Raw genomic sequence first — 25,921 nt, forward strand, 5'->3', positions numbered from 1 at the left:
AGTAAAAATGTGTCAACATTTCTCCAAATGTGTGTATTCACATTTGTTATCAGGAAAAAAATAAAAATGTGTATTCACATTATCTTCATACCTTTTAAATATGTTTCTTCCTTGTGCTTCAATCTACCGTCTCTTTCGCTTCTCTAACGACTAGTACGGCTCTTGTATAAGGATTATTCTTGTAATTATTTTTCGGTTTGAATGGATCCAACATATATCAATCGCCGGTTGTGTCACCCAGTTATATTGGTAGAAGCGTTTGAGGTGGCCATATACACCTAGCACTATAGATTTTCAGTCATTGTTGTATGTATGGCCGCACAAGCACTTGGAAACAAAGTTCTTGGTTCTTTTTGAGAAAAGTATTTGAACTTAGTTAGACCACATATTTTAGTACTTCACATTATAGTCTTATGTGACCACAAATGCATGAGTTATGATGCAATAGTACTAGAAAGAGATATTTTTAACACTAGAGTTTGATCTATATTTTACCATAAATTAAGCCTTTATAAATGATAGTAAATGGTGGCCGGTAGGAGCCTAAATTATGTTTAACTAAGCTTTTTTTTTTTTTTTGAAAAAGGGTTAGCTAAGCTAAGTCCTAAATTATGTTTAACTAAGTTTTTTGGGTTCTAGAGACTAAACGACCACTATACTCTAAATGGACTTCTATGGAAAATGTTCTCTAACGTAAAGTTAAGGTGGTCTGTAGGGATGATAAGAAACTAAGACATCTACTTTAATATCTTGGGTACCAATTGCCATGTTCTAAATAAGCCACCAAGGATATCTTAGAGTTCCAGCCTCACTCAAATGATACTAAAAATTATAAGAACAATGCTAAAAATCGTGTTCATAGAAGAATTTGTCATCTCTTATAATCTTTCTATATGTAAATCAAATCCTCTAATAAATGGTCAGACGTCCTGAATTTGTCACCAGTTTTGATTGTATTAACAGTAATGATATTTGTTTCCTATGGCTGTGCAACCTCATCTACACAAACACATATTCAAACTTCTTTGCAGTGGCCATTATGTTAGCAATAGCACCATTTTAAAAAAATTCTTTGCACCTGTCACATTTATACTCAAAAAAAAAATTGTTTCAACTTTCAACCACAACAGCTACTCAAAATTTGATAGTATTTTTTTTTTTTTTTTTTGAATGAATGTGAAAATATATTCAAAACAAAAAAAAGTTTCTTTTTACAATAAATGTGTCCTTGAATTAAAAGAATTGTGCAAATTGCCTACAAGTTTTTTAAAAATTGGAATAAAGTAAAAGAGGAGAATGAGTCAATGTCGAGTTGCAAGCCATAGTTGCAGGCCATCAGCATACTTGGTCGTGTGTTGCTGCAGCGAAAGGAGCTTGTTACGGACCAGTCTATCCAAGAACTTGGTTAATTGCGCAGAGGTAGTAGATTTATCCCCATGACGTCGCCGGTTACGCTCCAACCAAATCGAGTGAACAGCAGCTTGGAAGATAAGGCGTAGAAGGAAACACGTTGTACCTATGATCGTGGCACTCGAAAGGAGAGACAGAATCTGAGTGAAACAGGTTGAGTAGCAGTGGCGAAAGAGTTGGCGGGTGAGGTTTTCCCATACTCGAACCGAATAAGGGCAAGCAAAGAAAAGATGACCAAGGGTCTCGACTGGCGCCTGACAGAACACACACGAGGGATTCAAACCGCGGTTCCAGGATAGCATGCGTTCTCCGGTAGTAAGCCGGTGTCGCGCAGCAAGCCAGAGCATGAAAGAATACTTTGGAACAGAGTCAACAAACCAAACACATGGATACCAACCCACTGTTGAAACCACTCGCCTTAGTTGTAGCCATGTCTCTGAAGTTGAAAACCGAGGCATGTATGTCCCATTAGACTGTCGCCACAGAGCATTGTCACCTTGGGCACGCTGTCCCCGACCTCTGAGCTCACCAATCTCCAACTCAATATTGTTGAGCAAAGCAGAGCGGTGACGGTGACCCCGGTGAGACTGAAGAACTGACGCAACTGTAGCAGTGGAAAGAATGCCAAGAGTAATGAACCCCTGGTCCCCTAGGAGATCGTAAAGACAACCAAGAGAGCACCAAGTGTCATACCAAAACGATGTGTGAAGACCGTTCTGAAAGTCCATCATGTGAAAAGGCTTTGCCAAGGGTCTGTACTTGAGTAATTTCTTCCATATCCACGAGCCCAAGGTTGTGGATTCCCTGCCTGACCAAAAGGAAGATGAACGCAGGAGCTCCCTCTTGATCCAGTTGACCCAAAGAGAGTTCGAAGCTGAGACTATCCGCCAAATTAATTTAAAACAGCTAACCTTGTTGACCTCAACAATAGACTTCAAACCCAGACCACCTTCAAACTTAGGCTTACACACATCCTCCCATGCAAGTTTATTTTTTCTTCCATTGAGATCCGGTCCAGACCAAAGAAATGCTGCACAAAGGCGTTCAATCTCATGAACACAAGCACTGGGCAGCCTGAAAGCTGAAATCCAAAAATTAGTGAGACTCGCAATCACTGAGCTGAGCAACTGTAACCGTCCTGCAAAGGATAAAAATCTATGCTTCCAAGAACCAATGCGGGCCTTTATCTTTTCTATCAATGGAAGGCAATCATGAATAGTCATTCGCCTTGTTAAAAGTGGTAAGCCCAAGTAACGAACAAGTAGAGAGCCATATGCGAAGGGAAACTGAGCTAGGAGCTCTGCACGAGAGGAATTTGAGACTCCGGCCAGGAACAAAGTCGACTTCTCTAGACTAATAGTAAGCCCGGACATCGCCGCAAAATCTTTGAAAACCTCGAGTATGCCTGCTAAGGAGGAAGCTTGTCCATCTGAGAAAACCATGATGTCATCCGCAAAGCAAAGATGTGTAAGTTGCAGGTGCCTACAACGAGGATGATAACCAAACTGACTATTCACAGCGGCCTGGTCAAGAAGAGAGGACAAGACATTCATGCAAATCACGAAGAGGTAAGGCGAGAGAGAACAACCTTATCGTAAACCCCTCTCACTATTGAAATAACCAGCCAGTTCACCATTGATTTGGACCGAAAAAGAAGCCGTGGATACACACAAACGAATCCAATGAATGAACTGTTCCGGGAGATTTAAAGGCTCCAACACATTGAACAGGAAAGGCCATTGCACTGAATCGAAAGCTTTTGAAATATCAATCTTCATGGCACAGCGAGGAGAGAGGTCATCCCGGTGATAGTCCTTAACTATTTCTGTTGCAAGAAGCAGGTTCTCCATTAACAACCGGTCCTTGATGAAGGCAGATTGGTTTGGAGCAATAAAACCTGGTAATATGGATTTGAGACAGTTTGCGAGGAGCTTCGAGATGATCTTGTACAAGACATTGCAACAGGAGATAGGCCTGTAGTCCTTCATTTCCCGAGTGTTAGTTGTCTTAGGGATAAGGGCAAGGATCGTGGCATTGAGACCTTTTGGGAGGAAACCAAACATGAAAAAAGATTGAACAGCATTTCTGAGATCCGAGCCGACTATAGACCAACAACTCTTAAAAAACTCTACCGTGTAACCATCCGGGCCAGGAGACTTGTTCAGAGGCATGGAATAGAGAACCTGTTTCACCTCATCTGCTGTAACAGGCATAATTAGCTGATTCTGCTCGTGCACAGAACACCGAAACGGAAGTAACAGTCGCAATGCATCAACAGTGATACCAGTAAACTCCAAAGGCTTATGTGTCAATAGATGGGAGAAAAAACGTATGCCCTCAGCTTTAATACTCTCCATATCGGTAAGACAAGCCCCATGTGGGTCTGTTATCTCATGAATCAAATTCTGGGAAAAACGTTCCTTTAGAGCATTGTAAAACACTCTATTGTTTTTGTCCCCCACATTTAACCAATGCAACTTAGACCGTTGTTTGAGGAAACGTTCCTCCAACCCTGCAACTCTCTCCCATCGTGTATGGGCTGAAGATTCAGCAGCAACATCCTGAGGAGAAGGGTGGGAAAAAGAGGCAAGCTGTTTTGCACAAAGATCCGCATAGGCTTCTGAGGACTGGCGGGAAATGTCAGAGAGCGTATTTCGACTTATCTCACGAATCAAAAGTTTTATCTGTTTCATCTTCTTACTCAAAAATAACAGTGAAGAGGTGGAATGATATAGACTAGGAGTTTCATGCCAAAACCGGTCAACACGCGGCAAGAACTCTGGCTGGGAAGACATCAGGTTAGTGAACTTGAAAGGCCCTCGCCTTTGCTGAATGTTCGATGATAAGTTTATCTTGCCTCGGAGGTGGTCAAAGCATCCACCCGCTTCCATCACATAGTAAGAGGTTGGGAAAACAACATACCAATGAACATTATGAAGGACTCTGTCCAACTTTTTGCAAATCAGGCCAGATTCTTGATTATTAGACCAAGTAAACGTCGGGCCGAGACCCCGAAGCTCCAGTAAAGAACAGTAGCGACACACGTCCTGGAAATCTTGCATCCCAGAAGAGACAATAGGCATAACAACAGAGTTAGAATGCTCCTCAACATCAAGTGTCTCATTAAAATCTCCGCATTGTATCCATGGCATGCCTCGTAAGGTGGCAAGGTCATGTTGCTGCTTCAAATCCTGCCAGAGCTCTTTTCGTTACTCGGAAGTGTTTCTAGCATAGATAAACGAACACCAAAATTCATCCGTAACTCCACTTAGTTGAACCGAACACGATATTAATTGCCCACTTTTAAAAACGACTTGTAGTTTGGTATGCTGACTCCAGACAACCCAGATTCTGCCCAACCTACTGAACTCATAATTAGAGACCAAATTCCAATTACCAATAGCATGTTTCAGCACCTTACCTACATGAGGCTCCTTAACTTTCGTTTCCAAAATACAGCCAAACTGAAAATTGTTCTTCCTAACCCAATCCCGAATAACATCCTGCTTATTTAACTTATTCAAACCTCGGATATTCCAGAAGAAACCCGACATTATCTTCTTTTTTGGGTGTTCTTTCTGCTGAGACCGTTCGGGACAGAGTCCTTTACTGGCTTAGAAGAAGTGGACAAGAATTTATGAGCCTGCTTCGATGACTGGGGCAACTGCAATCGCAGACCAGAGTCTGACGCAGCTTGCTGGCGAACAGAGTCAATGATAGTCTTCTTTTCTGCTTCAGAGACCTGTGGGATATCAAATTTTTCAACATCCGCTTGATCAGTCTCTGTCACTATCTCACTCTCCTCACTATCAGTATGGCTAAGAGCGGCATAACGAGAAGGAGAAGCGATCTCCTGGTCAAACACCAACTGTTTTTTTGCACTATTTGTAGTTTTACCGCCTGAGCCTGTTACTTTTGTCCCTTCCCCTTCATCTGCAGCAAGTGTTGGACCTGGTAATTTGACGCGGTCCTCTGAATGGCCTGTCACTGTAGTAGTAGGTACAATCGCAGCAGAGCAGGAAGGAACCGACTCTGTTGCATCAACTGAGACAACCAATACACTTTTGGGGGCTGGTGGGGGGCTTGATCGAGGGGGGACCTCCCCAACTTAGCCAGACAACCATCATCCGAGTGACCCCACTTCCTGCATTGCCCACACTGGGGTGGCAACCAAGGGTATTCATAGTGGACACAACAATCCTCTCCCCAAACTGTAAAAAAATAAGTTTTTGGCAGCTCCTTCATCAGATCAACCTCAACAAATATTTTAGCCTCATCAAAACAAGTAACGAGTTCAGTGTCCGGATGCAATCTCTTAGGCTCTCCCACAGGGCTCGCAAGAAAACTAAGACCATTCCACGAAAACATAGAATGAGGAACATTCTTCACCGTGACCCACAAAGGCATGGTACGAATCTCAGGCTTCGCCTCTTCCACAATTGGCGTCCATTTGGAAACAACCATGGGTAAAGCACAGATGTTCCACATACCTCTTCTTAGCGCACCTAGACGAGCTGACGCATTACGAATCCTAAACTTAACAGTGGTTTCATTGACCGCATACACATCAATCTTGATATTTTTATCCCCCAAATTCCAGATCTTATTCACAATAACATGGATCTTGGCGACATGGGGAGCCGCAGAGGGAAACCGACCAACAAGGAAGTCTTCCCACAAAGGAACTGAGTCAGTGAGGATTGCATCTGGCACTGCCACTGTGGCCTTGCCATCCACTACCGAGACTTCAACATCAAATTTAGAAAGGCTAGGCCTACTATCAACAACATTAGCATAAGATTTCGAACTCGGATTTGGTTCCTCCCGTGATGGACTGGAGCCGGGAGCGGTGGCACCACTGGAAACCTCCTCTATCATGGAAAAATCCCTGGCGGCTGGCTGCCAAACACTCAATGCGTAGTATTACAGACAAAAAGACCTAATCGTCTATCGAGTCGCCTCTTGCTGACGTGGCAAAAAAATATTGATAGTATTTTTTAGTTGGGATGAGTAAATGAAATTGGATATTATTAACATGTTATGTCGGAAGACGGTTCCCTATGATTTAATGTAAACTCGGGTCTATATATATATATATTTTTTTTACTTTTATGATTATGATTAGTCGTTATCGGCCGATTTATTTGGTTTTTAAATAATTGTATAGGATTATAGCTTTTTCGGATTGAGGGGAATCATGTTCATAATATCGCAGAGGTGTAATTATTCATGAAGGTGACAGAGGATAAAAATAAGTGTGTTTAGCATATACTTTATTTAACGGGGTGATAGATGATTGAAGTTACGTCTTTCAAATAATTGGATATTGTTTGAGAAGAATGTTTCAATGGAGTAATCTGCATAATTATAAGAAAAAACTCTTTTCGTGTCGACATTTGTGAACTTTTAACGAGTCATCTTCAATCAGGAACCAATCAACATTGTGCCCTTTACGAAATACTTAGTTCAAATTAGGTGCTAATAGCTACTTGTTATAACTTTAGTAGCACAAATTCTCGCATCATGTCTATCAAACAAAAAAATCTCAAGACAAACTTTCCGAAGAATATCTATATATCATTTTAAAAACCAACTAAACATGTATTAATCTTTCATTCATAGGAACTAATAGTGGAACAAGCTAACCTACTAAAAAGAATCAGAAGACTGATTTTGTCTTGAATATGGGTATAAGTTATATTCTTGACCTAGCCTATAGTCTAGTAATTTCCTAATAGTTAAACTAAACCCCTACATATTTTCTCCCAACGAGAGGTGCACTATGATAAAACAAATGTAAACAAAATGACATTAGATTTAAATACCAAGGTTAGTTAGATATGATCACTTGTCTTTTTATGATGTTAAAATATATGATCACTTGTCTATTTATGATGTTAAACCTCACAAGTTTGCATGATTTTGTTTCTATCTAATTTTTTGGGTATAAATAATTTGTTGTTAGAGGGGAAGGTCGGAATTAAGGAGAATAATCGAGATGAGACAGCAAGCAATAATAAAAACTTATATTCTAAACCCACTTCCACCCAAAAATATGTACTAGACAAGTCTCTTTATGTGAGAGATTGGTTTGGTGGACGGAGGAATAAATAAAGCTGAAGTTTTCTGTACATGATCAATCTCTCTCTCTCTCTTGTGTAATTCGATATATCTCACGATGTTGTCTGAGAGATAGAGAGAGAAGGAACAAATCATGCTGTAATGATAAAAAAGATCTTTTATGTCTTTGTGTCAATCATTTAGATCACAATTGTTATGTTCTCTGCTTTTTGTTCAGTTTTTCCTTTTTAGATACTTGTTCCTTGTTTCCAATAACAGAAATTTATGGTTTATTATTACTCGTTGGACATATGTATCTTATTCCCTCTCTCTTTTTTTTTTTTTTTTTTTCGTTTGGCGTATCTCATATCCTCCATTAATTTTTTTAGGAACTCTTTTAACAAAATAGAAGTATAGGAAACGCACGCATCCGCACAAGCACTAGCCTTTCTTTGGCACACAACACCCTCTCACCAGCACACACCTTCACTTCATTGTTGTTTTGTCTAACGGTAGAGAATTTTGGAATTCCCACAATAAAATTTGTAGTGCCCAAGAATTGTGTAATACACCCAATAAACTCGATTTTATATTTTATATACAAAAATATAACTAGTAGTAGATAAATGGGATAATGTCACGAAAACCCACTTTGGTGTTGAGTTGTGACACCAAAACCCACTTTCCTTTCTTCCTATACTTTTACAAGTTTTTTGTAAGGATACACACATTTTGGACGATTTTGCCCCTCTCCTCTTTCTCTCATTCTTTTCTCTCTTTTTCTCTTCTTTTTTGTTGTTAACACTTTAACAAAGTAAAATATATTTATTTGTTATCATATAACAAATTTTCTATTTATTTATATAAAATATGTTATGATTATATATTTTCTATATTTTAAGATACATATTGCTATATTTTTTATAAATTTTTAGATTATACAGTATCCATCAGTCGTTGAACATTTTTTCAATTATAAGTGGATAATCAATTGCAGTATTGTTAATAGATAGTTACTTGTGTTTATTCATACAAAATATACATACATAAATTTGGTTAGATCTTTATCCATAGCATATTATCCATAACACAACATAGACCAAATAAGTACAAAACCCTTTAATTCTAAATTTTAAATCCTAGAACATAAACCCTTGAACCTAAAACCAAAACTATTCACTTTAAAAAAAAAAACAAAGTTTAGTGGATAGAAAAACTATGGATAGGTCTCCATGGATTTACAAAGCATATCTAGACATTAAGCTGAAGAATAGCAGTTGAATGGTGGCTATGGATGTGATCATGTGGATATTTTTTTGTGGATACCAATGTAGACAGACCAAAGAATCATCATACAACATCCACACAATTAAATCCATAGACACCATGAGCTCCTTGCTTCATATTTTGTGTTGGTCCAGAAACATATACACTCATAAGTGGTTAATAAACAAAATAAAAATTAACAACATTGATTTATTTAGAACATTGAATATCAATCATGTGGATTAGTAGTTATAGATACTTATCTTATAATATCTTGCTCATTCTTTACATGAGCAGAAATTTGTCCAAGATAAATTAGCCACATAGATTTCTTTTAGCTAAATATTTTTGTATTATTTTTCAGCTAGAAGTAGGTATATTAGAACTTAGAAGTGTCACTAGAAGCATACTACACAATAAACATGGTCATTATTAATCTCACAGCCTATCCACCAAATTCTGACCACGTGGACAAGCAATCCAGATGAAATTTATTGACAAGTTTGTTGCATGTTCAAACATCACTATAGTTTAGCCACTTAGATGTATTTTAGCCAAATGTTTTTGTACTATTTTTAAGCTAGAATTAGAGATATTAGAACTTAGAAGTGTCACTAGAAGCATACTACACAACAAACATGGTCATTATTAATCTCTAAGCCTATCCACCAAACTCTGACCACATGGACAAGCAATCCAGATGAAATTTATTGACAAGTTTGTTGCATGTTCAAACATCACCATAGTTTAGGGTTTGGACTTTAGATGGTATATAGATTCAATGTTTATGTTTTGAGTTCAAGTTGTATTGTCTAAGGTTCAAGGTGTAGGATTTAGGGGTTAAGGTTAAAAGTTTAGGTTTAGGTATGTGGATGATGTGTCTATATTTTTAATTCATGGTTTAGGATTTAGGGTTCAAGGTGTATGGTTTAGGGTTTAGGATTTAAGATTTAGGGTATAAGGTTTACGTTTTTGGGCTTATATGGATTTAGTGTCTATGTGGTGTTAGGATTTAATATTTAGGGTATAAGGTTAACTTTTTTTTGTTTGTCAACAACTAAAGTTACTAAACTTAAAATTTAGTATGTTTATCACCAACTAAAGTTACTAAACTTAAAATTTAGTAATGAAAATGAAAAATAAATGTTGAAGAAAAAAAATATTAGAAAAGAAAGAGAAAAGTTAGAGAGAGAGATGAGAAGGAAAAAAAAAGGTAGAAAGAGAAGGTTAGTTTAGTTAGAGGGTGTAAGTTGTAATTTGACATAAGAAAAGTATATGGATAGTAGAAAGTGGGTGTAAGTGTTAATACTTTAGGAGAAAGTGGGTGTGGGTGTCATTTTTCCTAGATAAATTTTCTTTCTTTTAGCTATGTCGATGTCTTTGTTATAATTAACTTCTTGATTAATCAACTGAATTTATATGATATTTGTCCTTTAACATCAACTTTATCCAATTTAAAACTTGCATAATTATGTGTACTATATATGTAAATGTCCATTTAGTTTAAGAAAATGTGAGAATAATAACTTCATGAAATTATTATATATATATATATATATATATCTTGTTTTTTCTCTGGTCATCCATGTTCACTGATTTAAAATTTTGTAGCTAAAAAAAATTGAAATAAAGTAATCAATTCTACCATTTTTTTTTTTTTTAAATAAACCATCCTTTCTTGTTGCCCAATTCTATTCATATTTATTGTGACTAAACATGGTACTATGGAAATCAAAACCTTAAAAAATATCCAACAAATATATTAATATTAGAGACAACTTTGTGAAAACATGTATAAAATATTGAGTAATTAACCAAGACAGAAACGGTCATTTTATTTGTTGAGAATATATTTCTCTTGAACTGTATACCATTTTTAAATTAGAACTTTTCTTTTTCACTTTCAGAAAAATTCTTGTCCAAATACATTTTATTAGTATATATATTTTGCTACCATTTCCAAAAAGATGTGTTTCATACAGTAACAACGTTTAGCTTTTAGGTTCTAATTCGAAATTTACCTGTTTCTGATGTAAGTATTTAATAATATTAGATATATTCGTCTACACTCCATTCATGCATGAGATCCCTTGATTAATTTATTTAGATTGTAGAAGCACTTCAATCATTTTGTTGGGCAATAGATATATCGATCATCCACAGTAGTTTGTTTATATTCTTCATGGACACTACTTATTATAAATAAACAACTTATATTGAATTCACTAATATAAAACATAAACATTACTATACAATATACATATATAATAACTTATATTAAGACATATTTCATTAAATTACATCTAGGATATATGTTATAAAATATAACAAAAATATATTGATAAATGCATCTACTTGTTATCGAAATAAGCTGATAAAACCGAATACACGTTTCCTTTCTATAATTTTTTTTTGAAGTATGAGAATACATAATTCATGCCCCTTACGTTGCAGGTTCCCATCATTTTTATAAATATTCTCTTCTCTTTTCTACTTTCTCTTTTTTGATGTGTAATATGAAATTATTTTATATTCTATCTTTCCCCTATATATATCTCAGATCTCCACCGTTTCAGTATTGCATTGCCACACGAATTACCTAAGATAAAAACGAATTATTAGTTCTCTCACTTATTGTTAAGTTTTCTCCAAATTTAATCAAAAATGCAGAGGCAGGTGGCACTCATTAAGCAGTCCCTCTTTGATCAGGTTTCTTTAAATTTTCTTTCGTGGTGTTTTTGTATTTATTTATATTCTTACTAGTTATGAATTTATTTTTTATTAAAATAAGAAAAAATCTAAATCCTTTTCATGACCTTATTAATTTAACTAAGAAAAATGAAAAATGAATGAATCAAAAGCTAATATGGGGAAAATGCATGCAGGGATATCTCGACGAACAATTCATGGAGTTAGAAGAGCTTCAAGATGATGCAAACCCTAATTTTGTTGAAGAAGTTTCCGCATTATACTTCAAAGATTCAGCTCGATTAATCAATAACATTGACCAAGCTTTGTGAGTAGTTTTTTTAAATTCTTACTATTTTTGCGTAATTTGTTTCGATTTTTCTAATTTATTTTAACAATGCAGGGAAAGAGGATCATTTGATTTCAATCGGCTAGATAGTTACATGCATCAGTTTAAGGGAAGCAGCACAAGGTAATCAAACACTATCCTAAGAAAAAAACTGAAGTATTTAAGAAAAAAATGCAAAGATTTTAGTAGTTAATTAAACTGGTAAAATTACGTACTTCCATTCTCATTATCGTTCCATGACAAAATATACTTGAATAAAATTTTCTTTAGGATCGTAGTTAATTAATTAGCAATGCTTGTATTGACATAATGTTACAAATTTTTTCCTTTCTTTTTTTATTTGTAGTATTGGGGCAAGTAAGGTGAAAGCTGAATGCACAAAGTTTAGAGAATACTGCAGAGCTGGAAACGCTGAAGGGTACGTTCGTCTTTTAAACTTACACCTACATGTCCTCGTTTATGACGGACTACAAAAGTTATGGGGTCAAACTGAAAACAAATAAAAATAAGGAGTACAAAATTGAAGCAATCCACGGAACCTTAAACTTTTGCTTTATTTGATTTTCGACTCCCTAATTAGTTTTCTTTTAAATTGCCACCGATCCACAGATGCTTGAGGACATTTCAGCAACTAAAGAAAGAACACTCAACGTTGAGAAAGAAGCTTGAACATTACTTCCAGGCAAGCCACTGATCACTTTTTTTTACACCTGAATGAATCACATAATCATGGGATTGAATTAATCACATTGATCACTTTTGTTATAGTAGTAGTGTATGTATTTGCTGAAGTTAATTAAGTTTTGTAATGAACAGTTGGCAAGGCAGGCGGGGCCAAAGGAGACAGCACGTAGGCCAAAGTAAAGAAAAGAGCGAGAGCAAGAGAGATAAATGAGGAATCGTCGTCGAATTTTGTAGAAATAATATACTATATAATAAAATAGTTCCTCTTTATTTTTTAGTATCTATATATTACAATGTACGTTATAAAGAAGATCTTGGACATTTTATATTTGTATCAATCAATAAACGGTCCAAATTTTCTCTATGTTTTCTTCATCCTTAAATGGTATTTCTTTTTTTAAGAGTTTATATTTACTTTTTCTTCTATGTAAAGAAACAGTTTATATATTTACGATTACCTCGTATTCGTAGCATTTTGGCAACCAATAATAACGGGATACAGAAAAGTGTGGGCAAAAAGAATGCATTTAGTCGATTCTCTAATGAATGCAAATTACATTGTTGGAAAAATAAAAATAAAGTAATGCTTTACCTTATTCGGTTTGTTCTAGACAGCCTCGTTCGCGACCTAAATACTTTAACCTATTTTATCTCATCATGACAGACAATTTGTAATTATAGATTAGATTCTACTAGTCTCCACTAGAACTGTTCATAAAAAGAAATTAAAATTAAAAATAATAATAAAAGGCTTAGATGCAAACTATTTTAAGTTAAAAACTACTTTGCTTTTCTTTGGTTCGGAACATAGATGAGTACTAAAAAGGCTAAGGTATTCTGGGAGGTTGTTTGTAGGCATTTCATTGGGAGAATATTTTTGGATGGTTTTAAAGTAAAAATATTATGAAAATAATGTAAGATCATTAGCTTAGATCTTTTGTTAAGAAATTAGTTATTGGAAGAACATGTTTAAGATCATAAGATTTAATAATATAATAATCTTAAACATATTACAATTTAAAAGACTTTAAAAAATAACATTTAAATTGCAAACTTAAAAAACTTATACTAAAATTCAAAATACAATACCAAATTTTTATGAAACAAAAAAACATTAAAGATATAAATTAAAAAAAAAACAAACAAACATATTACAATTTTAAAAACTTCAAAAAATAACATTTAAATTGCAAACTTAAAAAACTTATACTAAAATTCAAAATACAATACCAAATTTTTATGAAACAAAAAAACATTAACGATATAAATAAAAAAAAAACAAACAAAACTTCCTCCAAACAAATAAATGTTTTCTCCTTTGCAAAAAATTGTATCCATTCACGAGTTGCCACGTCACCCAAGAACTGGCCCAAAATCAGTTCTACATCAAGAACCAACAACATGTTCTTCACCCACTGTTCTCTATATTTTTGATTTTAAAAAGGCTTAGAACACCCAAAGTGTTCCCCCAATTCAGATGGCCTAACAGTGAAGGGGGTCTCGGTTTACGATCTTTGAAAGAAGCAAATTTGGTGAGTTGTTTACGGTTGATCTGGCGGTTAGTGTCCCATGGTAACTCTTTTTAGGGTGGAATGGCCTTCAACTAATCTCCTAAGACAAACTTCATTCTGGTCAGCTAATAGTACAACCAGTTTGGACTCATGGATATGGAAAAAACTTCTAAAATATCGGGACCTGGCAAAAACGTTTTGTAAAGTGGAGGTTGGGACTGGAGAGCGTACTTCTTTTTGGTTTGATAACTGGTTAGACTTGGGTCCTTTCATTGATCTTGTGGGTGACAGAGGGGTTATCGATTTGGGGATCAGCCGCCACAGTTCACTTTCGAAAGCTTGGACTAATCGTAGGCGACGACGGCATCAGTCGGAACAGTTAACCGTGTTGGAGAACGCTCTGCATTCTCAATGGCTGCGACGACAGGAGAAACCCGATCAACTATTGTGACGAGGAAAGAATGATGTTTTCAAGCAGAAGTTCTCAACTCGGGACACTTGGAACCATATACGAACAACCTCTGCCACAGTCTCATGGCATCGTGGTGTTTGGTTTAGTCATGCTACTCCAAAGTTTTCTTTTTGTGCATGGTTGGTAGTTCATGATCGTCTTTCAACGGTTATGCGTATGGTGGCTTGGAACGGGTGGCTTGCGGGTACTTGTATTTTATGCCATTTTGCTATGGAAATAAGAGATCACCTGTTCTTTAGCTGCTCTTTTGTCTCGGAAGTGTGGTCAGCACTGTCCAAAGGTCTTCTAGGTGCACGTTATACGACGGGTTAGTCAACACTGCTTGAGCTCATTTCAAACCCCCAGCTCCACAGGGTCGATGGGTTTCTCATCAGGTATGTCTTCCAAGCGGTTGTCTACGCGGTTTAACGTGAGCATAATGGGCGCCGTCACGGCGAAGTTTCATACAATGTAGCCTGCCTTATTGACTGGATAGAGCGACAAGTTCGTGATCAACTACTTGCCATTGGTCTCTTGGGTGATACGCGGTATTTTTTTCATTGGTCTCTTGCTATACGACACTAATTATATAACAATTCTTAATTTAGTTACACTTACATGCATGTCATATGTTTTCATACAATGAGACTTTGATATCAGATAACTAAACTACTTCGTGTTCAGAATTTCAAATTTTTTTTTTTTTTTTGGTCAGCTATATTCAGACCTTATGCATGAAAAAAATAAAAATCCATAATGCAGAGAAATAAATCACATGTTTTCTAGTTTTAATTAAAAGATCCAGCATTTATTAGAATTTATTTCAATTTCTTCCACGTAAAGTCTACACTACACACAGTGAGGCTGATTCATAGACGTAGATAGAGCAATGAATCTCTCTCCCAAAAGAAAAAGAAATTAGAAAAAAAAAAACAGAACAGCCTAATACATAACTATATATCTTCTTTAATCTTTATACATATGAATATTAATTGTTTAATCAATTATTTAAAGCGACGTGAAACTACTCGGCTCCTCATTTATTAGCCATAGCTATATATATCTCACAACCTCCATCTTCCTTTACTTTAAGCACAGACCAGATCCTATTTATGGCATCCATGTGCAACTTTTTTCCCGTTAAAAGGTAAAGATTATTTAAGAAAATTACCTAATAAAATTGAATTATGCAAAAACAGGCTGGTTCAGTTTTTTTCCACGAATCAAAAAAAAAAAATGGTTGGAGAAATATTGAATAAGAGAGAGAGTGTGTATACTATTCAGAGTTGACACAACAACATTGAAGTAAACTAACTCCTACCCTCTTTGTCTATGTATATATATAAACCAAAGTACATGCAATCTTTCACCATTCACACATACCAAAGCAAAAACATGGATCGTCGCACGATGTTGTTTTTGCTTCTCACATTGGTATCTACCTTCTCTTTAGTCCAAATCTCCTTTGCTCAACTAGTTCCTGCGATCATGACATTCGGAGACTCTGTAGTTGATGTCGGCAACAACAACTACCTTCCGACCATTTTCAGAGCTGATTACCCTCCTTATGGCCGTGATTTCGCTAACCACAAACCCACCGGCCGTTTCTGCAACGGAAAATTAGCTACTGATATTACCGGTAAAAGCTTGTTTACTTGTAATCCAAGTTATCTATCTTCTTTAAGTTGTTTTGGAACTGAAGTCTTTTGTGTTTTTACTCTGTCACAGCTGAGACTCTAGGCTTCACTAAGTACCCACCAGCTTATCTAAGTCCTGAAGCTTCAGGAAAGAACCTTCTCATTGGTGCTAACTTCGCTTCTGCAGCTTCAGGTTATGATGACAAAGCTGCTCTTATCAATGTAAGTGACTGTTCATACATGTTTTCTTAGATCTGTTTCTTTTTTTTTGTTGATTTTGTTCTTTTCTTTTTTTGGACAGCACGCGATCCCGTTGTATCAGCAAGTTGAGTACTTCAAGGAATACAAGAGCAAGCTCATTAAAATTGCAGGAAGTAAAAAGGCTGATTCGATCATAAGCGGAGCAATCTGTCTCCTAAGTGCAGGAAGCAGTGACTTTGTTCAAAACTACTATGTGAATCCTCTGCTTAACAAAGTCTACACTGTTGATCAGTACGGATCTTTCCTTATCGATAACTTCTCTACATTTATCAAGGTAAAACATTTTCCTTGGTTATCCCTCGCTGTTTTCAATTGCAAAGAATACAAGATGTGACATTTTTGAGTTTTGATTGAATGTTGCAGCAAGTGTATGGGGTTGGAGCAAGGAAGATCGGTGTGACTTCTCTGCCTCCAACCGGATGTCTTCCAGCTGCAAGAACCCTTTTCGGTTTCCATGAGAAAGGTTGTGTTCAAAGACTCAACACAGATGCTCAGCAATTCAACAAAAAGCTTAACGCAGCTGCTTCAAAGCTTCAGAAGCAATATTCTGGTCTTAAAATTGTTGTCTTCGACATCTTCACTCCACTCTATGATCTTGTTCAGAACCCTTCCAAATCCGGTAAGTCACAAAAATGGACTGATATATTTATAACATTTATTGTTGCTGCTCTGCTTTAGATAATCCATGACACATTATTCATCTTTTTTGTCTAACAGGATTCACTGAAGCAACCAAAGGATGTTGTGGAACAGGAACAGTCGAAACAACTTCACTCTTGTGCAATCCGAAATCGTTGGGAACATGCCCCAATGCTACTCAGTATGTGTTCTGGGACAGTGTTCATCCCTCTGAAGCTGCCAATGAAATTCTTGCCAGTTCTTTAATTGGACAGGGCTTCTCTCTCATCGGTTGATGTTAGATCTTTCAGTATATGTCATATCTTCTCTTTTTAAATTGCTGTTTCTGTAAAACCTTGAGCCATACATTTGTTTCTCTTCGAACTATGTATCAAACCACCACTATTTACTAAAAATGTATTGAAACTTACTACAAGAAAACCAAAAGTTTGAGAATACCAGAAACTATATACAACCTACCTCTGCATGTTCTTTTTCACAAAAACAAAATGATTAAAATGCTAAAGAGTTGTAGATCTAAAGATCTACAGATCGAAGCTCTTGTAATCTGTACAATTTCTATGAGCAAAAGCTATTGAAGGGTTAAAATGAAAGCAGTGGAATTCTAAGCGGTGAGAGATCTCAAGCCACAGCAGCAGGGCCAATGTTTAAGCAGCTCCCTCCAATTAGTGCAATTTGTTTTCCTGACTTCTCTGCCTTCTTCACTTTTGGTGACAACATTACTTTCAAAGCGGGTGATGCTTCTCTACGGTTCTCAGCAGATGTTGTTGCTTTTGAGCATGTCGCAGCCTCTAAAGTTCGGTTACCTTCACCCTTAAAGACGAGTTTCTGTTTGGCACCATTTTTGGCAAAGGGATAAGCCTGCAGAAAAATACCAACTTAGGGATCAAAACTTTCGACTGAGTAAACATTTTAACCTTAACATAAAAACCTTGGAGATAATGGAAGATTCAGCACATGTTAGTGTTAATGAAGGCATACCGGGTGTTTGTAGACTAGGTGCACTGATCTTTTCTCCTTGAGAGGAGCCTGGCCAGCTGGAACCTGAGTTATAATAATAGGAAGTGTGAGTGATATTTAATTTGAAGACAGGTTTTGGGTTTGTTTGAAGAAGCAGAGAAATGCTTACACAGGTGGTGATGTTTTGGTGGCTAAACATTTGTGGTAACTGAGGCGCCATATAGTAATAAGATGCCCCGTAAGGGACAGGAGGAACTTGCGTGTAATGATGTGGTTGTCCATGAAAGCTGCTGGGCACAGATGGGAGGACTGGCTGAGCTGGTGAAGGGACAGGAACTTGCGTGTAATGATGTGGTTGTCCATAAAAGCTGCTGGGCAAAGTTGGGAGGACTAGCTGAGCTGGTGAAGGAACAGGAGGAACTTGCGTGTAATGCTGTGGTTTTCCATGAAAGTATTGCTGCAACATCTTGAGTCGATCCTCTTTGCGCTCAGCAACTCGAACAACAAATTGTTTTCCATCAACTGTAAACCCTGTAAGAAGCAAGAGTAATAGTCGTGCAAATTGAATCAGTAAATACCAGTTAGGTGTAGTAGAGCAAAGATAAGCTAGAATACATTAGGGGTTATAGTATACCATTGAGCTCTCTTTTAGCCTGTTTGGACGCTTCACAGTTAGAGAAACACACAAAGCCGAATCCTTTACTTCTACCATTCTCATGACGCATCACTTTAGCTGAGACTATCTGCCCATAGCTTCCAAATATTTCTCGCAGTCTTGTTTCATTCATTGATTCACTCAAGTTCTTCACGTACAGATTGGACCATCCCATGTTAGACTTGGCAATAAAGTTGCCCCCGTATTTTTGCTTCAGCATCTCCTTCCTTTCATCACTTCTCAGTGCCATTCCAACAAACAAAGTCTTCGATCCTAATCATAAAAGGAAAGTTCTAAAATCAGAAACTCTGGTCTAATGACAATGTACTAAGTATTGGGTTCAGAAGAAGAAGGTTGAGTTACCAAGTGGTTTTCCATGGAGAGATCCCACAGCTCTCTTAGCATTTACTGGATTGCAGAAGTTGACAAATCCGAAACCTCTAGATCTTCCCATACCATCCCTCATAACCACAACACTTGAGACTGTCCCATAATGAGAAAACAGTGTATGTAGATAATCCTCTGTAACAGTTTCGATCAGGTTCTTCACATAAACGTTTGTGGATTCTTGATGTCCTGCCATAGCTGCTCTGTCATTCTTGTTGATGAACTTGGCTACGAACCTAAAGAAAGAATCACACAATCATTCATCATTAGCCTTCGATCAATCAATAAAGAAATCATGCTTAAAGCCACAAGTAACTTACAGTTTCTTGCCATCAACCACAGAGCCATGGAGGGCAGAACGAGCAGCTGCAGCAGATTGCTCTGTATGAAACTGAACAAAACCAAAACCTTTACTTTTGCCATTCTCTTCAGCGACTTTGCAAGAGAGTACGTATCCAAAGGGGGAAAACATTCGCTCTAAGCAAATGCTAGTGATCGAGCTGTCAAGATTCTTAACGTATAGATTTCCAAGCCCAGTAGTACGACGGTATTGAAGATCCCTCTGAGACCACATGATTCGCATAGCCTTCCCTTTCAAATCAGTATGGTTTAAGCACGCCATAGCATTCGATGCTAAACCACCCAAATAATCAAAACAAAGATTAATCAGAAGCGATTCATCAATCTCACAAGACCTAACAAATTGGGAAATTTCTAGGGTTTTAGCAAGATTTTTGGGGTTTACAGAACGAAAGAAGAAACGATTATACGAGAGAGAGAGAGTTCGAAATCCAAAAACAGAGATTTAAGAAACGAAACGATTAAAGAAAGGAAGAAGTCTTTTGTAATTTGTTTACCGGTGGAAGGAGAATCGAAGTTGACGTAAGCGTAGCACAAGGATTTTCCGGTGACGGAGTTACGGCAAAGATGAACGGAAGAGACAGGAACAGTCAAGGAGAATTTGTGGATGAGATCTTGCTCCGTCACGTCTGGGCTAAGATCGCCGACGTAAAGCGAAGAAGTAAACCTTGAAGAATGCTTCTGCTGCTGCTGGTGGTGATTTCCCAACGCCTTCGTTTCAGATTTCACGAGCGCCATGGTCTCTCTTCTTCGTATCGTAAATGAGAAAGAAACAAAAAAACTTTTTTTTTTTTGTTTTTCCGAGAAAGTGATGAAAGAGAGACTCTGCAGAGGAAGGAAAAAAAAAAGAGTAAATTGGAGAAGACGAGTGAGAAGCAGAGAAGAAAAAGAGATCTTATTGTTATTTTGTCGTTGAGTGAGTGTATGTATCGATATAAGTGTGTATGTATATATCGTTCTGTTATAACCGTAATGATGATAGCGAGTGAGCTGCACACACTCAGAGTCACAGAGAGACTCGCAGAGACGGCTGTTGTACGGAAACTACACGCGCCGCGAGTAGTATATTTAGTTGTAACTCGCGTTTTACCCAATTATCAAATCACAAGTGTATTTTTCTTTTTCCCTTTCCGTGCATAATATTTTTAGAGTGAATTAGCTGACTAGCCAAAAAAAAAAAAAAACTAATAAATAATATAGCCATCATCTATTCAAAAAAATTAGAAAATAAGATCAAAGTAGGGTAAATTACTATTTTGGGTTTTTTGGTTTAAAGGTAGTAGTGGATAGGGATGGATGGTGGTGGTGGTGGACGGTGGTCCGGTGGTGAGATGGCGGTACCCCAGCGACAGTTTGGTGGCGGTCCGGCGATTCTCCGGCGGTGGTCCGGCAATAGTGGTTGGAAGAAATCTAAATCCTAAAAGATAGTACATTGAGAACTCTAGTGGTGATGGTGGTAAAGAGGTGATGGTGATGGTGTTGGTGGTGGTAGGAGGTAGTGGTGGTGGTGAGAAAAATAACAAGAGCAAAAACTGTCATTTATACATAAATATAAAGAATATAATTGATTGATGGTTAATGTGGTTAGTTTGTGAATTATAGTTTTTTTGGGTTATACAACCCAATTCCCCGTATTTTTAATTGATATTAATGGATATATTAATAAGTGGAAGAGAGCCCTACCCAAACAAGTTTGGGCTTTAAGGCCTTCCGAGTGTGTTTGTAAGTAGTTTCTGTTAGGCCCATTATGTAATTGCATTTAAATGGGGGTGTGTGTATTTGGATTAAATATTTTGGAAGAGTTTTCGATTCTTTTGTTAAATCCTCTGTTATTTAAATGGCATGTCTTTTTCTCATATTCGGTATCAGGTGTGATCTTATGGTCAAGAGAAGACATGATAGAGAAAGGAAAGATTAGGTTTCAATAGATATGAAGCTTGAAGTTTTAGTGATCATCTCTGGTTACGTAAAATTTTAAGATTTAATAAACAAAAGTGAATGTTTCACAAATCACGACAAGATAAAAGAGAGATCACATCTTCTTTTTCTTTGAATGGATGACAACCTGTATATAACTACTCTTTTTCTCTACCTTTTTAAAAAAAATATTATTACACATAACACTCTAAAATCTTATGAAATATTGACAAGTTTAAAAAGATATATACTATATATTGTTAAAAGAATTACAAATATATATATATATATATTCATTTTTATCATGGTGTACATAAGAATTAATACGGAGAAAAAAAAACATAAACAACTAATTTGTTATATTTTTTTATCAACTATGCGAATAAATAACATATATCAACTGCGAAAATGAAACAGCAATTAGAATAGAAAAAAATGAAAATTTGACAATAATACAAGTACAAGAAACAGTATGAGTTGGCTTATCTCTCTATCATTCATATACTGACCAATAGAAGATACAAGGTACGTTACGTATTATATAAACCAAAAATATGTGTATTGTCGACAATGAATTTGTTTTTTATTTTTTATGAACTGCTATAAGAGACATCGTCGACGTGTACTTTACTTCCATCATTCACTCCACTGATTCATCATTTAAATAGTCGGAGTCGTGAATCACGAGACAATAAAAAATACTCCATTAAACGAAATACATCCCCTGTAACTTCTATTGGTCAATAAATATCCATGCAACTCCCAAAGCTGATCACTGCACTACCTACAACTATCACTTTTCTTCTCAGGTCATCTCTCTCTCCCTCTCTCTCTTATGTGATTATAGTTTTTATAGGATGATTCGGTTACATTTGTAATTACAGGTTATATCGCAATTATATTACAGGTACTATATTTGGTAAGATTTATCAAACGCAAGCAAAAGATCGAGATGGCCCAAAAGCTGGCAGCAAAGGGTGGTGAGATTGGAGATGTTTGGGATGATGGTGTTTACGACAATGTTAGAAAGGTGTATGTAGGGCAAGGCCAAGATGGTATAGCATTCGTCAAGTTTGAGTACGTCAATGGTTCTCAAGTGGTTGCTGGAGATGAACATGGTGGCGGAAACAAGACTGTGCTAGGAGTTGATGAGGTACTAAAATAGATTTATCTATGTTGAGATTGGTAAAGAGGGTCTTTTGTTGATTAGTTTCGGCATTTATGATTTTTTTTCTTTTTTTCTTTTTTTTTCTCTTTCCAGTTTGAGATTGATGTTGATGACTACATCGTATACGTGGAAGGTTACCGTGAGAAAGTTAATGATATGCCCACAGAAATGATCACGTTTCTTACATTCAAAACCTATAACGGCAAAACCTCTCAGCCTATTGAACAAAGACCTGGGACTAAGTTTGTGCTTCACGGTGGAAAAATCGTTGGGTTTCACGGACGTTCGACCGACGTTCTACACTCCCTAGGGGCCTATGTTTCTTCGGCGCCGTCCGCTTCGAAATTGCTCGGAAAATGGATAAAGGTATAGTAATCTTCTCAACAATGTTTAAGAGATTTGATAGTTAATTACCACCTCAAAATCACTAAATCACGTACGGTAAAAAAAAGAATGAAGGATAAATAAAGAGACAAAAAAAACTCAAATCTATATAATGACAGTCTTACATTTATATTTACATTAATTTCATCTCACCATTATTGGAGCTAGTGCACTAATCATAATCTTAATATTTTTACTAAATAATTAACAAATATTATTAAATTTTATATAAGGTGGAGCAAAAAGGAGAATGTCCAGGGCAAAGATGCTCGCATGGCATAGCACAGGTAGGTAACAAGGTTTACGCCTTTGGTGGTGAGTTCACACCAAATCAGCCCATCGACAAACACCTTTATGTCTTTGACCTCGAGACCCGTACTTGGTCCATTTCTCCAGCCACCGGAGACATTCCGCACCTCTCTTGCTTAGGTGTCCGTATGGTGTCTGTAGGATCAACCCTCTATGTCTTTGGAGGCCGAGACGCTTCACGGCAATATAACGGTTTCTACTCATTTGACACGACAACGAACGAGTGGAAACTGGTAACCCCGTTAGAAGAAGGACCCACTCCTCGTAGTTTTCACTCGATGGCAGCCGATGAGAACAACGTTTACGTTTTCGGTGGGGTAAGTGCTACGGAGAGGCTCAAGACACTTGACGCTTACAACATTGTTGATAAGAAGTGGGTGAAGTGTTCGACTCCAGGAGATAACTTTAGCGTTAGAGGAGGAGCAGGGCTCGAAGTGGTGCAAGGGAAGGTATGGGTTGTGTATGGATTCAACGGATGTGAAGTTGATGATGTTCATTACTATGATCCTGTACAAGACAAGTGGATACAAGTGGAAACATTTGGTGAGAGGCCTTCGGAAAGGAGTGTATTTGCTAGTGCGGCTGTTGGAAAACACATTTTATTGTTTGGAGGTGAGATTGCGATGGACCCACTAGCTCACGCGGGTCCGGGTCAACTGGCCGATGGCACTTTTGCGTTGGACACAGAGACGTCAAAATGGGAGAGGTTGGATAAGATTGGTGAAGAGGAGGAGACTCCGAGTAGCAGAGGATGGACAGCGTCCACAACTGGGACCATTGATGGTAAGAAAGGGCTTGTGATGCATGCTGGGAAAGCTCCAACCAATGACCGGTTTGATGATCTTTTCTTTTATGGAATTGAATCTGCTTAATTAAAACGCTTTTAAAACGCGGTTTGATGACAACCGTTTGTTTTAAGTGTGTGTAATGCATGCAATAAGGAAGGGTCGTGAGGACTATGCTGATTTTCGTCAGCTTGTCCATTTGACCGTTTCGTTTTTTTCTTTTCTTTTTGTTTTTTTTTTTCTATAAGTTTGTTTCATGTTTTGTGTTGTACGATAATTTTAAGTTGTAACAATAAAATCGTTTATTTTCCTGAAAGAAATCTCAAATCTCCATATATCGAAAAGAAAGAAAAAAAAAATCGCCAGATGATGAAATAACGATGGTCGATGGATGTGTTTTACGAATAGCCCCATGCATGATTCATATATATTATAACTAATTTATATACGTAAGCAAGTCCTAATTAATGTACGACTTTTGATTTTAATAAAAATTTTAGCTAGTAAAATGAGAATAAAAAGACAAACCAATATTATTTTTAACTGAACTTCTTTTTGTTCTTCATAATTTTTTTTTAATTACTCTAAACGACCAAAAAGTCAAAGAAATAATTCTCCTACTATAATTTTAAATTCTGTAGAACGCATTGTCAAAACCTGAACATGAATTATGCCCACCACTACCATCCAATTCAGTGGTTGTGTAGAGGCCCCATCAAACAGGTTAAAAAATTCTGTTTTATACTTTTATTAGAAGCTTTCAAGAATTATTATGATCATTGAGCATTTTTAAGGATAATGTGCAAGAATCATGACATTTTAAAATGATGTGGCCTCCACACGACCCCCACCCCATTAGATGATTTGGTCTGACTTTTCGTTCATTTTTTGTATTCATTTTGTTTCTAATAGATTGATATTTTAGAATTTATTTTTATTTTTTAAAATTTGATTTTTTATATTAAAAGTTAAAATATTTTATAATTTTTAACTTTATAACTTTATAATTATTTTAACTTTATAATTTTTCACATATGGTATTTATTTAATATTTTATATTTTATCTATCTACTAAAAAATAATTATAAATTAATTTACAAATTAAATTTAAACTTTTTCTCAATACATGTGTAACATTATCAAAACATCAATTTGTTAGAGACAGAGAAACTATGTTATTAACAAACATAATAATGCAGTAACTAAGCTAAGCTAAGAGACCCCTATGTTGAAAATATTTGTAAAAATTTATATCTTTATATATAAATTTTTTTTTGTATTGTTTCTTAATTTACTTCTTTAAGTATCTGTTATTGTTGTTTATTAATCTTTACTAGTATTGGTTACTGATGAGAGGTCATTCTCTCGACTCAAAGGGTTCAAGAATTATATCAATTATACTGAAAACATGGCAATCTAACAAGAATTTATATATATAAAGAAGATTTAGGCTCCAAATTGGTAACCACGTTCAAAAGAATTGATTAAAAATTTTATACCGATTGTAAAGAAGATGGTTAAAAAGAAAGCGGTTAAAGATAGTGGATGGAAAAGATGGTACTGTAAAAGAAAGCGGTTGAGTATTTAGTTTGATTGGTTACATTGTAGCGGTTGAGTAGTATAAAAGTTGATATTTGTTTAGTTAAAAAATGAAAAAATGAAATAATAATTTTTTATCTAGTTCATAATATAAAATATTTATATATTTAAATGATATTAAGGAAATTATCAAATGTGATATTAACAAAATTATCAAATATTTAATTTTAAGTCTCCATTATACTATATTAAAAAAAATCATAATCATAATTTTGACTTGATTTGTATTGCTATTTTTTCTCAATATGTTTTTTTTAAAGGTAAATAAGCCAAAAAGCAAAGAAATATAAACTATGCAATTTTTGTGAAAAAAAACTGTGCAATCTCTTTGTAATAGAAACGTTGGTTTTTGTTAGTGGTTAAAATTGGTGTTTGCAACCACCAAAAAGAGGTTTTAACCATCTTTTTCAACCGTTTGCTCCAACCATGATATCCAACCGC

The 25,921-nt window shown here is 36.1% G+C and overlaps 4 protein-coding genes and 1 pseudogene across 5 annotated transcripts; 3 read left to right on the top strand and 2 right to left on the bottom strand.

The window, feature by feature from the left end:
* Nucleotides 1–1,301: 1,301 nt before the first annotated feature.
* LOC147920287 (uncharacterized) lies at nt 1,302–4,964 on the bottom strand (annotated as a pseudogene).
* A 6,323-nt stretch (nt 4,965–11,287) lies between these two features.
* On the top strand, nt 11,288–12,819 carry LOC104765475 (histidine-containing phosphotransfer protein 4). Its single transcript, XM_010489190.3, has 6 exons — nt 11,288–11,445; nt 11,622–11,752; nt 11,828–11,896; nt 12,120–12,191; nt 12,383–12,455; nt 12,590–12,819. The coding sequence occupies exons 1-6, from the start codon at nt 11,401–11,403 to the stop codon at nt 12,635–12,637; spliced, it is 438 nt and encodes a 145-aa protein (XP_010487492.1). The 5' UTR covers nt 11,288–11,400; the 3' UTR covers nt 12,638–12,819.
* Nucleotides 12,820–15,509: 2,690 nt separating this feature from the next.
* On the top strand, nt 15,510–17,376 carry LOC104765477 (GDSL esterase/lipase APG-like). The gene is made up of 5 exons (XM_010489193.2): nt 15,510–16,058; nt 16,148–16,278; nt 16,358–16,591; nt 16,681–16,936; nt 17,035–17,376. The coding sequence occupies exons 1-5, from the start codon at nt 15,752–15,754 to the stop codon at nt 17,229–17,231; spliced, it is 1,125 nt and encodes a 374-aa protein (XP_010487495.2). The 5' UTR covers nt 15,510–15,751; the 3' UTR covers nt 17,232–17,376.
* LOC104765476 (polyadenylate-binding protein 6-like) lies at nt 17,325–20,249 on the bottom strand. The gene is made up of 7 exons (XM_010489192.2): nt 19,816–20,249; nt 19,279–19,591; nt 18,935–19,194; nt 18,551–18,844; nt 18,086–18,447; nt 17,938–18,000; nt 17,325–17,817 (listed from the first exon to the last, which is right to left on the bottom strand). Exons 1-7 carry the CDS (start codon nt 20,054–20,056, stop codon nt 17,578–17,580), a joined length of 1,773 nt encoding a protein of 590 aa, XP_010487494.2. The 5' UTR covers nt 20,057–20,249; the 3' UTR covers nt 17,325–17,577.
* Nucleotides 20,250–21,804: 1,555 nt separating this feature from the next.
* LOC104765478 (thiohydroximate-O-sulfate sulfur/sulfate-lyase (nitrile-forming) NSP1) lies at nt 21,805–24,201 on the top strand. 2 transcript variants are annotated; one of them, XM_087500532.1, is made up of 4 exons: nt 21,805–22,044; nt 22,143–22,388; nt 22,497–22,769; nt 23,021–24,201. In XM_087500532.1, exons 2-4 carry the CDS (start codon nt 22,188–22,190, stop codon nt 23,966–23,968), a joined length of 1,422 nt encoding a protein of 473 aa, XP_087356658.1. In that variant the 5' UTR covers nt 21,805–22,044; nt 22,143–22,187; the 3' UTR covers nt 23,969–24,201. The 2 variants fall into 2 exon arrangements, with proteins under 2 accessions (XP_087356658.1, XP_087356659.1); XM_087500533.1 differs by having other exon boundaries at nt 21,926–22,044; nt 22,120–22,388.
* The last annotated feature ends 1,720 nt before the right edge of the window (nt 24,202–25,921 follow it).

This window comes from Camelina sativa, chromosome 19, assembly GCF_030686135.1.
Source record: "Camelina sativa cultivar CO46 ecotype springtype chromosome 19, ASM3068613v1".
NCBI lineage: Eukaryota > Viridiplantae > Streptophyta > Magnoliopsida > Brassicales > Brassicaceae > Camelina > Camelina sativa.

Coding starts and splice junctions, on each gene's coding strand:
- LOC104765475 (XM_010489190.3), top strand. CDS start 11,401: ATGCAGAGGCAGGTGGCACTCATTAAGCAGTCCCTCTTTGATCAG. Junction 11,446..11,621: donor AGCAGTCCCTCTTTGATCAG/GTTTCTTTAAAT, acceptor AAATGCATGCAG/GGATATCTCGACGAACAATT. Junction 11,753..11,827: donor AATAACATTGACCAAGCTTT/GTGAGTAGTTTT, acceptor TTAACAATGCAG/GGAAAGAGGATCATTTGATT.
- LOC104765477 (XM_010489193.2), top strand. CDS start 15,752: ATGTATATATATAAACCAAAGTACATGCAATCTTTCACCATTCACACA. Junction 16,279..16,357: donor ACAAAGCTGCTCTTATCAAT/GTAAGTGACTGT, acceptor TTTTTTGGACAG/CACGCGATCCCGTTGTATCA. Junction 16,937..17,034: donor TCAGAACCCTTCCAAATCCG/GTAAGTCACAAA, acceptor TTTGTCTAACAG/GATTCACTGAAGCAACCAAA.
- LOC104765476 (XM_010489192.2), bottom strand. CDS start 20,056: ATGGCGCTCGTGAAATCTGAAACGAAGGCGTTGGGAAATCACCACCAG. Junction 19,195..19,278: donor GTGGTTGATGGCAAGAAACT/GTAAGTTACTTG, acceptor TTCTTTCTTTAG/GTTCGTAGCCAAGTTCATCA. Junction 18,001..18,085: donor ACCAAAACATCACCACCTGT/GTAAGCATTTCT, acceptor ATTATAACTCAG/GTTCCAGCTGGCCAGGCTCC.
- LOC104765478 (XM_087500532.1), top strand. CDS start 22,188: ATGGCCCAAAAGCTGGCAGCAAAGGGTGGTGAGATTGGAGATGTTTGG. Junction 22,389..22,496: donor CTGTGCTAGGAGTTGATGAG/GTACTAAAATAG, acceptor TTCTCTTTCCAG/TTTGAGATTGATGTTGATGA. Junction 22,770..23,020: donor TGCTCGGAAAATGGATAAAG/GTATAGTAATCT, acceptor ATTTTATATAAG/GTGGAGCAAAAAGGAGAATG.